General features: G+C 60.2%; 1 protein-coding gene across 2 annotated transcripts in view; it reads left to right on the top strand.

Moving 5' to 3' along the window:
• MAPKAPK2 (MAPK activated protein kinase 2) overlaps positions 1-11,940 on the top strand; it is a 29,125-nt gene extending 17,185 nt beyond the window's left edge. For both annotated transcript variants that reach the window (XM_064498327.1, XM_064498328.1), the window contains exons 2-10: positions 4,097-4,236; positions 6,633-6,697; positions 7,459-7,538; positions 7,668-7,794; positions 8,255-8,330; positions 9,061-9,185; positions 9,607-9,692; positions 9,773-9,853; positions 10,290-11,940. In XM_064498327.1, coding sequence (XP_064354397.1) covers positions 4,097-4,236; positions 6,633-6,697; positions 7,459-7,538; positions 7,668-7,794; positions 8,255-8,330; positions 9,061-9,185; positions 9,607-9,692; positions 9,773-9,853; positions 10,290-10,433 — 924 coding nt within the window. In that variant the 3' untranslated portion in view covers positions 10,434-11,940. The remainder of the gene's footprint in view (positions 1-4,096; positions 4,237-6,632; positions 6,698-7,458; positions 7,539-7,667; positions 7,795-8,254; positions 8,331-9,060; positions 9,186-9,606; positions 9,693-9,772; positions 9,854-10,289) is intronic.
• Positions 11,941-12,165: the final 225 nt, after the last annotated feature.

Here is a 12,165-nt window from a genome sequence, read left to right on the forward strand (position 1 = left end):
CTTCGCGGCTGCCGGGCAGCGTCTGAACCGCGGCAGGGTCTGCTCCTGCCCGCTATGGCCGGGGCGCAGGGATGCTGCGGGAGCCACGGTGGGGTCTGCTCCTGCCCACGCCGGCCGGGGTGGAGGGAGAGGGTCAGTCGGGTAGCTCTTATTTTTGTCCATGATGGAGAAGACTGCAGCTGTCTTTCTCAGGGTTATTTGCACCCTTTAACGTGGTCTGGTGCCCTTCTGCTAGTCTCCCGCGTGCGTCTCGTCCGGGGATGCTGAAGCCTCCCGGGCGGCTCCCCTCCTCGCGGCAGCTCCGTGGCAGGCCTGCTTTCCCTATCGGCTCCGGAGCCGCAGCTCGCGCGCTGTGCCAGGCCCTGCCTCCGCTTTTCCTGCAGTTCTCCGGCCCTGGTACCGTCCACGCGGCCGCTTCGCAGCGGCGGAGCCGCCGTCCCGTTCTGCGGGGCTTCGAGGAGCGCTCGCCCCGCTCGGGGCAGGCTGCCTGGGGCTTCGCACGGGGGCCGCAGCGGGCAGAGGGGCTGGGGCAGAGCAGGGCGGCCTCGAATGAAACATGGGTTTGTTTCTGCGTAAACCGCCTCGGTTTCGGCCCCGGTGCCAGCGTGGTGCTGCGTGCCGGCGCGGGAACGCCGTGCCGTGCTGGATGTGGGAACGTGCCGTGGGTGGATAACCTCCCACCAGGCATTTCCCAAGCTCCTATCCCTGCGGATGCCCAGGGCAGGCTGGAGACTGCAACAGTCGAGATTTTTTTCCTGAGCATGGACAGAGGGCTGCGGAGGCTCCCTGGGATGTCTCGTTCCTGCGCTGGCTTCCCAGCTGCAGCATTTACTAGTTCGCTCTCGAAGGTGCCGTCGCTCGGAGGGGGAGCACGAGGCAGCAGGGGTGGAGAAAGCCGAACTGAAACCAGCCGGGTCCTGGAGGAGAGTTTCCAGTAAACCCGCTGTTATCTCCGCTGCTGCTCCCTGCTCGGGAAGGGTTAACTCTCGCCGTGCTTCGAAGGCCGATTATTTTGGCTGCCGAATCTGCTGCTTCTGGAGCTGCTCGGGGTGGGGGCACCATCCCGGGGCAGGGGTTGGATTAACCCTTCCTGAGCCGGAGGGAGACCCGAGCTGTTTTTCCCATCGCAGCCTCCTCGCTGCAAGCCAGGAAGTATAAATATTGCCGCAGCTGCAGACTGCCCTGGATACCGGAGCTAAATTAGGGCCACGGGCAGTGTTACCAAACATGCGGAGAGCTGGGGACGGCGCTCACGCGGCCGGGGCGAGCGGCCGGCTGCACGGAGGCCTTGGCGTTGCCGTGCTAAAGGGGCGTTAATTCGGCTGGGGGGCAGCGGGGAGCGGGGGTCCGGGCGCTGGCGGGGTGAGGCCTGCAAGCTGCTTGCCTTGGCCTCGCTTTCCCTGCCGCAGCGGAGGCAGCGACGTGTTTGGGTGCTTGGCTCATGCCGCTTTGCTTTGCTTTGCTTTGCTTTGCAAGCAGCCGTGCGTCACGGCGGGACGGAGCTTGCGTGTGCGGCAGGACCTGCAAACACCCTCGTCGCCTCCCCCGGCCTTCGGCTCCCGCCCGGTGCTGCCGGCCCTGCTCCCAGGAGCATTTCCTAAATAGACCAAATCATCCCCGAAACGAGCACTAATCTCCCTCCCTGCCGGCCTGGGCCCGCTCCCCGCATCCCGAGCGGAGGGAGGCCGGGCGGTTCGTTCGGCTGAATCGCAGATGGGGCGTTTGGAAAGCCGGCGGCGGCTGTTTGCTCGCCCGTGGGCGCCCGGACACAAAAGCAAATGTCGCTGCTGCGCTCGGGCAGGTAATGGAGGCTGCTTCCCCCGAGCTCATTAGAGATACAATTAGGCTGCTTTGAGAGAGCTCTGAATAACCCCTGAAAAATAGGTGTATACTTTTGTCCTCCTGTTTGTCTTGTTTAGAATTATGTTAACTGCCTGTTTCCTGCTGTCCAATTTTCCCAGCTGGTAATTACCATTTTTTTTTCCTCCTTTTAAGCTTCCTGATACTCCACCCCCCCCCAGCCTGTTTGGAACAAAGCTGTAAATAACCCAGCGTTTCGGCGGCCCCTTCCCCATGGCCGGCCGAGGGCTCCCGGCTCCTCCGCGGCGTCCGGGCTCGGGGCCGCGGCGCTCCCCGCGCTGCCGCTGGTTCTGCACCCGGGCTGCCGTGTAGGGGAGGGATTTTAAGCCTTCGCTGTATTTACCTGAAAAACAACCTTTGTTTTCCTTGAAGTTAGTTTTTCACTCTTTTTTTTTTTAGTTTCTCTCTCCCTCATGCGACGCTCGGCAGCCGCCTGCCCGGCCGTGGGAGACGGCGGGCGAGCGGAGCGGCGGGCAGCAGCATGTCCCCGTCCCCGTCCCCGTCCCCCCAGGTCCCGGCCGTCGCGGCAGCTTTTGCAACGATTTCCTCCCCTCCCTCTCGTGGCTCTTCCTGCCGCTCGGCTTTTTATAGCGCCCGGGCTTCCTGTTTGCTCGCGGGCCGGGGTGGCCGCGGGAGCCGCGCTGCGCCGGGCGTCGTGCCGGGGGGATCTGCCTCTCCCCTTCTCCCCGCCGCGGGGGTGGTGGCACCGGGGCTGGGGGCACCCCGGGTGCGGGGGACACGTGGCTGTGGCACAGCAGGGCTCTGCGCAAGAGGTTTTTGGGTCCGGGTGAGATGAGCCCCTCTCCTGGCCCGTCCTCCCGGCTCCGCGCAGCTGGAGGTGACCTGCGTTGCGCCGGGCTTCACCCAGAATTTCACATGGAGTGTCCCAAATTAGCGGATGCCGGATTAGCGGGTTTTTTCGAGCACGCGGCTCTTGCTATGTCGCAGGGAGACCTCGATGGACGGGAGCTCCTTAGGCGGCTCCGGCAGAGCCCGATCCCCCGGGCGAGAGCCGCTCCCGGGCTGTCCTCGCTCCTCGCCCACGTGGACTTGGCTGCGTCCAGGCTCCCTGGGGCAGGAGCCAGCGTTTCGGTTCGCGTCGGCTCGTGCTCATCACCCGGCCCCGCCGGCCCTCCTCCGCGGCCGTGTCCCGCTGGAAGCACGGGCTGAGCCGCGAGCCCTGGGGCTGAAGCGAGCGTTAGCCGTCGTTTCTGCGGCAATGCAGAGCGGAGCACGCGGGGGCCAGAAGCAGCGTTTCCTCGTCGCTCTCATCAAAATGACCCAAGCCGATGTTTTCTGCCAGCACGTGTCCTTGACGCTGTTCCTCCTCCCGGCCCCGGAGCCTCCCCGGGGACGCGGTGCGCTTGCGCTCGCTGCTCCGCGTGCGCTGGTCCCTCCTGGCCGCGGGCTCCCGGGAGGGTGTGGAGCCGCCGGGATGGGCGAGGACGTGCGGCAGCCTTTCCCGCGGGCTGGTCGGGGTGCTCCGCGGGAAGGGGCGGAGATAACATTTTGTTATGATTATTTTTACGGCCGGCCGGGCTGCCGCTAGCAGCCCCAGCGATGCAGCGGCGTGTTTTGGGCCGCGGAGCCCGGCCCCGAGAGCTGCTGCCAGCAGGGAGGAAGATGAAACGCGCTCAGGATAGACACGGTTGTTGCGCTATATTTAGGAGTATAATAATTAAGGCTGTTTGTTTATCCTGACAAACATGGTAATTAATAGTCTGTGGCTGACTAGCAAATCCTCCCGGCACCTGGGAGCTGAGGGTTGCCTTTGGGAAGGTCAAGGGCCTCTTTGAGGAGCTGCTGCCGCCCGCGAGGAAGGGCTGCTATTTCGGGAGCGGCGGGCGGCTTGCAGGGCACGTGTGACTTGGGTGGCAGCCCCCGGCCACCGCAGCGGCGGGGCTCTGCCGGGGCCGCGTCGAGGGCACGCGGCAGGATCCTCGCGGCGGAAAGCTGAAGTTTTAAACGCGAGATGATGAATGAAGCCGCCTTCGCGCTCTTCCCACTAGATGGAGATCGAGGCCTTGCAGAGCGCGGCCGCGTTCGCCCCGCTGCGGCGCAGGCACGAAGCCTCCGCGCCGGCTCTTGTCCTCTGCGCTCTCGCCCGTCCGCTCCCGGCTCCTCCCGGGGTCCCGTGGAGGGTCTGCCGGCTGGGCACCACGGCGAGAGCTCTCCTGCGTGGTGGTGACTTGGGGGATTCCGGGTCAGGACTGATGCGGTTTTGCTTCCCTTACAGATGCTGCAGGATTGCCCTAAAGCCCGCAGAGAGGTGGAGCTCCACTGGAGAGCATCCCAGTGCGCGCACATCGTCAGGATCATGGACGTCTACGAGAACCTTTACCAGGGAAGGAAGTGTCTGCTCATCGTCATGGAGTGGTAAGTGACGGCAGAGGAGACGATGCTCCGAGTGCCTTCTCCTCTCTCAACTGTGGCTCAGCAGGACCAGTGCTCTGGAGACACCTGAAACAGCTGAAAAAGCACGAGGAATTTCAGAGCGTTTGGGACTGTCAGAGACGCTCTTCTGTCCTCCCTCGCAGCCTTGGCTTGCTGGGGCATCATGCCGAGGTGACGGCCCAGCTGCTGAGGCTTCCCGCAGTGCTGGTGCCTGAAAGATGGACTGTGGCCCTCCTGGAAAAACAGCTCAGCTCGGGAGATCTGCCCGTGACCTCCCTGCCCCAAAAAACCAAAGAGGAGTGGGACAGCCTCCATCCCTGCAGTCCAAGGACTGGAGCAGAGTTGGTACAGAAACCTGGCACAAAATGCCTACAGCCCTCACCACGTGGGATGGCTGGATGATGTGGAAAAGGGGGTGCGCAAACTCCTCCATCGCTGGGCCGTGGAAAGTTTCAGTGACAGCAGGAAGGTGCTCGGCATGGGGAAGAGGTCTGCAGGGCGTAGGGAAGCCAGACCTGAAGGAGATGTTGCATCAAAGGTGTTCAAGGGACGGACTTCCAAAGTGCTGTGCGCTCTGATCAGGAGCTAAACTGGCTCTGAGTCATTCTGAGAACTCGCTCTGATGTTTGTAGGCTTCGGGCCTGTGGGTTTAAAGCAGATAGATCGTAACCAAACTCGCTTTGGCCATTGAAAGTGATGGGTAGTCACTGGGTTGCTGGCACCGCAGCAGCATCTGGTGTGGTCTGCTCGGGCAGCAAGCCGAAAAGCAGAAGTGACGGATTTATTGATGGGTATTAGGCAGAAGTGCAGCAGCAGTTGAGCGCGTCTGATTCTGGTAGATGTTTGATATAACATGGGGAGGAGGAGGAATGAAGGGGAAAGTATTGAAACCACATCCCAACCGCAGCTGTGATTTAATATAGCTTCCTTGCCAAAACCTCTCCTCTGGCAAGCCAGTAGGTTGCCTGGGGGGGGGGCAGAGGGTGTGAGGAGCAGCCGCGAGCAGAGAAAGGGCAGGCTGCAGATCTGCCGCGCAAGGGGCTTCTGACTTCTCTTGTGTGGGAAGAGGCTTTCGAGAATCGCACCGAGACCCTGGGCACCTGGGGATCGGAAAGGTTTGTGCAGCGTGTCTGCTTGCGTGGGAAGAGAGCAGTAGCTGAATAATAGGAAAATAATCTCCCGAGCAATGAAAGCTCTGTGCAAAGCATCTTTTCGGTAGCCAGCCAGCGTCCGAGGGCTGCTCTGGGTGTGATCGACTGGAACAAGCTTTGAGTGCACGGTGTCCTCTAAGAGTCTGGCAGAAGCCAACAAGCCGTGCTGTGCTGCAGGTCCCTTCTGCTCCTGCAGCTGAGCCTCGGCTGATATCTCCCTTCAAAATAACAGCACTTGATTTCAACGTGAACACGGTCTCTCGCCTTGTGTGCTCAAGGCAGTGTCAGTCCAGATGGGGTTCACTATCTGTATTGCAGATGTCTAGCTAACGTAAAGGACAATTCCATGAGATGCTCTCTGGGAAAGCCAGAAACCATTTCTGGTTGGATTAGATGAGGCAGGTTATCCCTGTTTTCACCAGTGGAGATCACGGAGCTGAGTTTCTCTTTAGGGTACCTTGGGAGTCTCTGACAAGGGAGTGAACCAAGCAAGTTTCTCCGGGTCCTTCTCCAGCACCTTGCCTGTGAGCGTGCCCTGCTGTCAGGGGAAATGGTCTCTCCCCGTCCCATTTTTGAGCCAGCGCGAACTGTCGTGTGCAGCCCGTGCTGGAGCAGTTGCACGCAGTTGCACTGTGCCGTTTGCTACGGCGCTTGGGAAGTCTCCTCGCAACCCAGTTTCTGTTGGGCGAACGGCATGTGTCACCGCGCTCTGACCGCTGCCGGTGGCGCGGCTGCTGCCTCCCCAGCACGAACAATCTGAGCTCAGCACTTCCGTGCCCTGTGGGTTTAATTTGACTGGTGAGGTTGTTTGGCTTGCGAGCTAAAGTAGGCCAAATGTGGTGGGAACTCTCTCCACACTTCTAGAGCAGCCTGCTGTCTTTACTGTAAATGCATTTCTGCACGACTGCTGTGGGTTGACAGGGAGACCACGTCCGTTCACACCTTGCGTCCCTGCTGGGGTGTGCGAATCCTCTGCCCTGCTTTCTGGGAGAAAGTCTGAAACGCCCTGTGCCCAGCTAAGGGCTTGGACGCATCGCTTGCTTAGTCGTAGGGCTCCTGGCTGAGCATCAGTAATTTTGAAACTGAGTTGCGGCATCTCCCCAAAGCTGCGGGTGCACTGCCCCTTTGCAGAAAAAGGTCAGCGCTGCTCCTGAAGGCTTGTTGGAGCGAATTCGAGGTGGGGAATTGGTATCTCACTGTCTAATGCCTCTTGCTTCTGTGTTTCAGCTTGGATGGTGGGGAGCTCTTTAGTCGAATTCAAGATAGAGGAGACCAGGCCTTCACCGAACGGGGTATGGAGTCAACACTGACTTTTGTTTTTGTTTTTGGACAGTTTCTTGCCATTCGTAGGAATGTCTCTGATTACACCCATACCCTCAATTGCTCTTCTAAATCTGCTCCCTAGCAGGATTTTGCATTTGGAAAATGAGGGGTTTCTATACGTGTGCCCAGTTGCTCATGGCCCAGCTTTTCCTTGTCAATCAAGAGCAGAGTTAAGGGGTGTTTTTTCAGCAAATATAGGTCCCCTCAAATTGTGCTGCCTCTGCACCCCTTCCATCCTGCTCCAGCACCCTCAGGAACTGTAGTGACCTTCAGAAATGCTCCCTCCTGGTCCAAAAAATGAGAGTTTGGGGCTGTGGTTTTCATAGAGATAACACAGTTGAATCTCCTCTGCTCCTGTGACTTAGAAAAGTTTCTGTAAAACCCAAACCCCAAGCCCATTTCGCTCTTAGTTTCCCAGCCATGGAGACAGTTTCCTCAGCTCTTTCCAGCCCTGCAGGTTCCAGGTCCCTGGTGGCACCTGAGGACCGTTAAGCCTCCCCCTGTCCAGGAGCAAGTCCTCCTCTTTGCTCATGCTGTTTAGTGTTTAGGATTGTGCCTGGAGCTTGCTTGGAAAGGGAGGTTTCAGGTAGGGGAAACCCTCTTGGCCTCCGCTGAGCTTGGCCTGCTCCTTGGCTCCTGGTTTGTAGGTGCTCCCTGGGTAACCCACGGAGAAGTGCTCGTTTTGGGTAACTGAATTTTAATGCTTTCGGTGTTTTTGTTGCTGCTTCAGAGGCTTCAGAGATAATGAAGAGCATCGGGGAAGCCATCCAGTATTTGCACTCGATCAACATTGCGCACCGGGATGTGAAGGTACCGTGCTGCGTGCCTGGTGGTGCCGGGGCCCGGTCTCGGTCTCCACCCCGACAAGTGCTGCCGAGTCCGATGCTTTTTGCTGCTCCTGGTTCTTATTTTTGCCTTTTGCTCCTTATGTTTTCACAGCCGGAAAACCTCTTGTACACCTCAAAAAGGCCCAATGCTGTGTTAAAACTCACTGACTTTGGCTTTGCTAAAGAAACTACCACACACAACTCCTTGGCCACTCCGTGCTACACACCTTATTACGTGGGTGAGTTTCTGGGGAGCCTGGGCTTTCCCTTTTTTTGCAAGCGTTGAAAATCCCCTATCCATGTTGGTGTTATCAGTGAACGAGGTCCAGAGTCGGTGGATAAAACCAGGAGAAAGCTCAGCTCACACCATCTGAATTCCTCCGTACCGCAGGCCATCGCACCTGCAGCGAGCTCCAGCCCTCCGTCCATGGAGCAGGGCTTGAGACGGCTCCTTTCGGAGACCTTTCGAGGGGGACGTTGCGGCCGGGTGTGCAGCGAGGGCTGCTCCGAGCGCCGCGATCGCGTAGGCAGGGTGCTGTAGGAAGGGTCCCTCGCGTCCAGGCTGCAGCCGTGCACGGCTCTTGGTGCTCCTTGGCTCCGAGAGGCAGCACCTCGCTGCCGAGAGGACGTCCGGGCGTGTAGCTCTGGCATCCCCTTGCCTGGCGTGTCTGACTCTTGGGAATTTTTGTCTTTCGCTAGCCCCGGAGGTGCTGGGCCCGGAGAAATACGACAAGTCCTGTGACATGTGGTCCCTGGGCGTCATCATGTATATCCTGTGAGTACGCCGGGCCCCTCGGCCGTCCTGGGCGGCGTTAGCCGGGGGAGCTGCGGTTTTTGGGGGCTGTGCTGCGCGCAGTGTCCTGGGGCTGCCGGGATGTGCCGGGAATGCCGCCTTCCCGGCCATAGAGCAGAGCGCGCTGGGCGGGTAAAGGGATCTCCAGAAGGGAGGAGATTTTTTAGGTCAAGTCAGGCAGGATTTCAGAGATGTTTGTGTGTCTAAAAACACAGCTAATTGGGATTTTTAGAAGCAACCCTTGAGTGTCGCTTGCACCGGGACCCGCAGCTGAAGGCGGGAGGGATGTTCCCAGGGTCGAGCGCCTGCCCTGCGCCCTGTCCACCCGCCGGGGCTGGGCGATCCCAGGCCCTGCCAACTCCCGCGGTGCTGGAGCTCGCTGCTGGCGAAGCTTTCCTTGCTCCATGCTGAGCCTTCGCCTCCTCAGCTTTGCCTCCTCGCTCCCAGGCTCTTCAGATGTGTCTCTTCCCTTGGTATTAGGACTTCTGAGTCCCCAGTGAGCTCCGGGTCCCTGGCCAGGTCCTTCCCCTGCCTGCGCTCACGGCAGCTCCCGTGTGCAGGATGCCTCTGAGATAAATAATAACCAGCTCTGGCTCTGAGGATGCTGCTGAGAAGCCACGTGCTCTTCCGTGTTTCCAATAGACCAGAACAGCCTGAAGGCTGTTTGCTCCGCAGGCCACGTGTTGACTCTCGCCTTGCTTTCCTCTGCCAGGCTGTGTGGGTATCCCCCCTTCTATTCCAACCACGGTCTGGCCATTTCTCCGGGCATGAAGAAGCGCATCCGAATGGGCCAGTACGAATTTCCCAACCCCGAGTGGTCTGAAGTGTCAGAAGAAGGTAAGCGCTGTAGCGTGGGCCGCACGGGCTTGTCTCTGCCCTGCCAGAGCCAGGCTGGTCCCCCCCCCGGCCTTCCAGCCTGGGGGAACCTCGGGAGCGTTGTCACCGCTGACGTCCCAGGGCCTCGTGGGCGGATAGGTGCCGAGTGGCTTTCCACCGCTATCCGGGTGCAAATGTCACCAGCCTTCCCTGTGATCAGCCTCTGTCTGATGGGTCAGCGGTGGCGTTGGAAGGCGAACCTGGGGTTGTTCTCATCGCTCACCGCGATGGCAGCTTTGCCCCTTTGGTCGAGCGGCTCTTACTGGGGGGTCTAGCCGGGTTGGGGTCCGTCGCGCCGGGGAGCTGGGAGGTGCTGGCGGCGCGGCGCGGCGGAAACCTCGTCTCGCCCTGCTCACGCCTGTCCCCGCGCCGCCTCTCGCAGTTAAACAGCTGATCCGCAACCTGCTGAAGACGGACCCGACGCAGCGCATGACGATAACGGAGTTCATGAACCACCCCTGGATCATGGTGAGCGGCCGGGGCGCGGGCCGGGAGCGGGGAGCGCCGGCAGCTCTCGGCTGCGTCTCACCCATCATCTCTCTCCGCAGCAATCGATGCAGGTGCCCCAGACCCCGCTGCACACCAGCCGCGTCTTGAAGGAGGAGAAGGACTTGTGGGAGGACGTGAAGGTAAAACCCTCTCGGCGTCACGCTCGCCCTGAGCCGCTCGGTGCTGCTGTCCCGCAAGCGCCCCGCGGCCCACCTGGGCCCCGCTGCCGTTTTGGGACCGTCCCCGTTCTGCCCTCACCTCCTGTGGGGCAGGTTAGAAACTGGGCTAAGCCACCCTGGAGCTGAAACTCCAGCGTGTGACGGGGCGGGGGGAGAGGTGGCTCCCGCTGGAAGAGCTCCCCAAAAGCCGTGCCCAGCTCCCACCTTCTGCAGTCCTGAAACTGGGACGGGGCAGGAAAAGCTGGCGGCAGGTCCGCGAGCTCCGCGCTGGCGTTCGGACCTGTCTGGGCTGCAGGTGAGAAGGCCGGTGGTGCCCCCGGGCCGAGCATCTCCCCGGCTTGGGCAGGGGCGCTGCTGCCGGCGCTCACCGGGCTCTGCCTTTCCCTCCCGTCCGCAGGAGGAGATGACGAGCGCGCTGGCCACCATGCGAGTGGACTATGAACAAATCAAGATCAAGAAGATCGAAGACTCCTCCAACCCTTTGCTCATGAAGAGGCGGAAGAAAGCCAACCCCGCTGAGCCGGCAGCGCTCCCGCACTGAGGGCGCCCGCGCCCGCTGGCCCTGGAGAAAGCAATAACTATATATATATATTTTTTAAGAAAAAGACAAAAAGAGACAGACTGTTATATCGAGCGCATGGAATTCAGACATTTATACCAGACTAGTTATTTTTAGCTACTCACCTGTGTTTCTGACCTTTCTGGAGCAGGCGATGAGATATCCCTGTAAGATCCACACGCTTCGGCCGGGGGGTTTTGTCCCGTAGGAGAATGACGCCGATAATCGGATTTTTTTTTTTTTCTCCTTTGTGAAACAGTTTTGGTTTTTTTCCTTCCTTCCAAAGACATGGAGATTCCTGTGGTGACCTTTTTAGGGTATATGACGTATAAATGTTTTTTAAAAACTACTGTAGAGCTGAACCCCGGACAGTGCGGTCCCTGCGCGACGCGCTGGGTGGAGACAAGGGCTTCTGGCTTTGTGGCGATGCCGACGCGGTGGCCTGTGGGGCAGCGGCAGGGGATGGGGCTGGGCCGTCCTCGGCCCCCGGGCCCCTCTCCTCACCCGCTGGCTTGGGAGGTCCCTGGGGATGGCTCGTTTCTTTGCTGGCCTGGAAAACTGCCGCTTTTAAAGCGTGGTAGCAGAAACCCTCCCTGAACTGGAAGCCTTGGCTCTACCCAGGCGCGCGCAGGGCTGTTCTCGAGTCGCGTGTGTGCGTGTTGGTGTTGCTGTCCGTCTGTGCGTGGCCTGTGCATCGCCTGTGCGTGGGTGCGGCGGTGCGGGCGGGCGCCCGTGTCCCCGCGCCGTCCGCCGGCGTCTGTCCGTGTGCCTGGACCTCAGTTCTGATCTCAGGGAGTTTGGGGAGGAGGGACGGGCTCGGCGCTGCCCCCAGGGCGCCCCAGCCCTCCTGGGATTAGACCGGGGGCCGCGGGGACACCCGCTCGCCCGGGGTGCTGCCAGGAGCCCCCGCGGCGGGATGGGGCGGCCCCGCAGCAGGATGCTCCTGCCCCTGCCCCAAACTCATCTCCTCCCGTCTGCAGGGACGCGGGAAAGACGCTTCCCTGCTGCCCCCCCATCCCTTTCCCGCGCCGCCCGCAGAAGGGTCCGGGGTGCTGCCGGCTCCCCCCAGCTCTTGGCGGTTTGTTGGGGTGATTTTCCCCCGGGAAAAGCGGGTGCCGGGAGGGCGAGGGGCTGCAAACACCCCGGAGCAGCGGGGCTGGGCCGGCAGCGGCCCCGGCCCTCGTCGCCCCGCACCGTGCTGGGGAACGATCCTCTGCTCCCGGCGGCAGAACGGCTACTCGCAAGTCTTTAGTCCATGAGTTATTATTATTATTTGTCATATTGTTTCACTGCGTTTAATGTGTTCGAATGGGGAAAAAAAAAATTTTTTTAAGGAAATGTTTAGTTTTTAGGTGATCTTCTAGACACTGTATGGAATTTTAATTTGTTTTAAAAACAGGTTTTTATCTTTTTTTTTTTGTCTGTTGGCTTATACTAATCTTCCTGGTCTGCTCTTCAGTCCTTTGGATTAAAGACACTTAACGCGTCACCCAGTCTTGCTCCTCCTTGTCGCCTGGTTGAGAGGGAAACGCGCTGGTGCTCCCTCCAGTCGGAAGGTCGCTCTCGTGATTGCTCTAAATCGCTCCCTTTTCCCCCAAAGAGGCTGAGCGCCCCGGTTTATCCTCGGGGGCCGCAGCGTCTCTGTCCTGCAGAAGGCCCCGGTCGGGGCTGGGGTGTGCGATGCCGCCAGGGCCGGGCAGGCTGCGTGGGGCCC

The sequence above is a fragment of the Dromaius novaehollandiae genome, chromosome 27, assembly GCF_036370855.1.
Source record: "Dromaius novaehollandiae isolate bDroNov1 chromosome 27, bDroNov1.hap1, whole genome shotgun sequence".
Lineage (NCBI taxonomy): Eukaryota > Metazoa > Chordata > Aves > Casuariiformes > Dromaiidae > Dromaius > Dromaius novaehollandiae.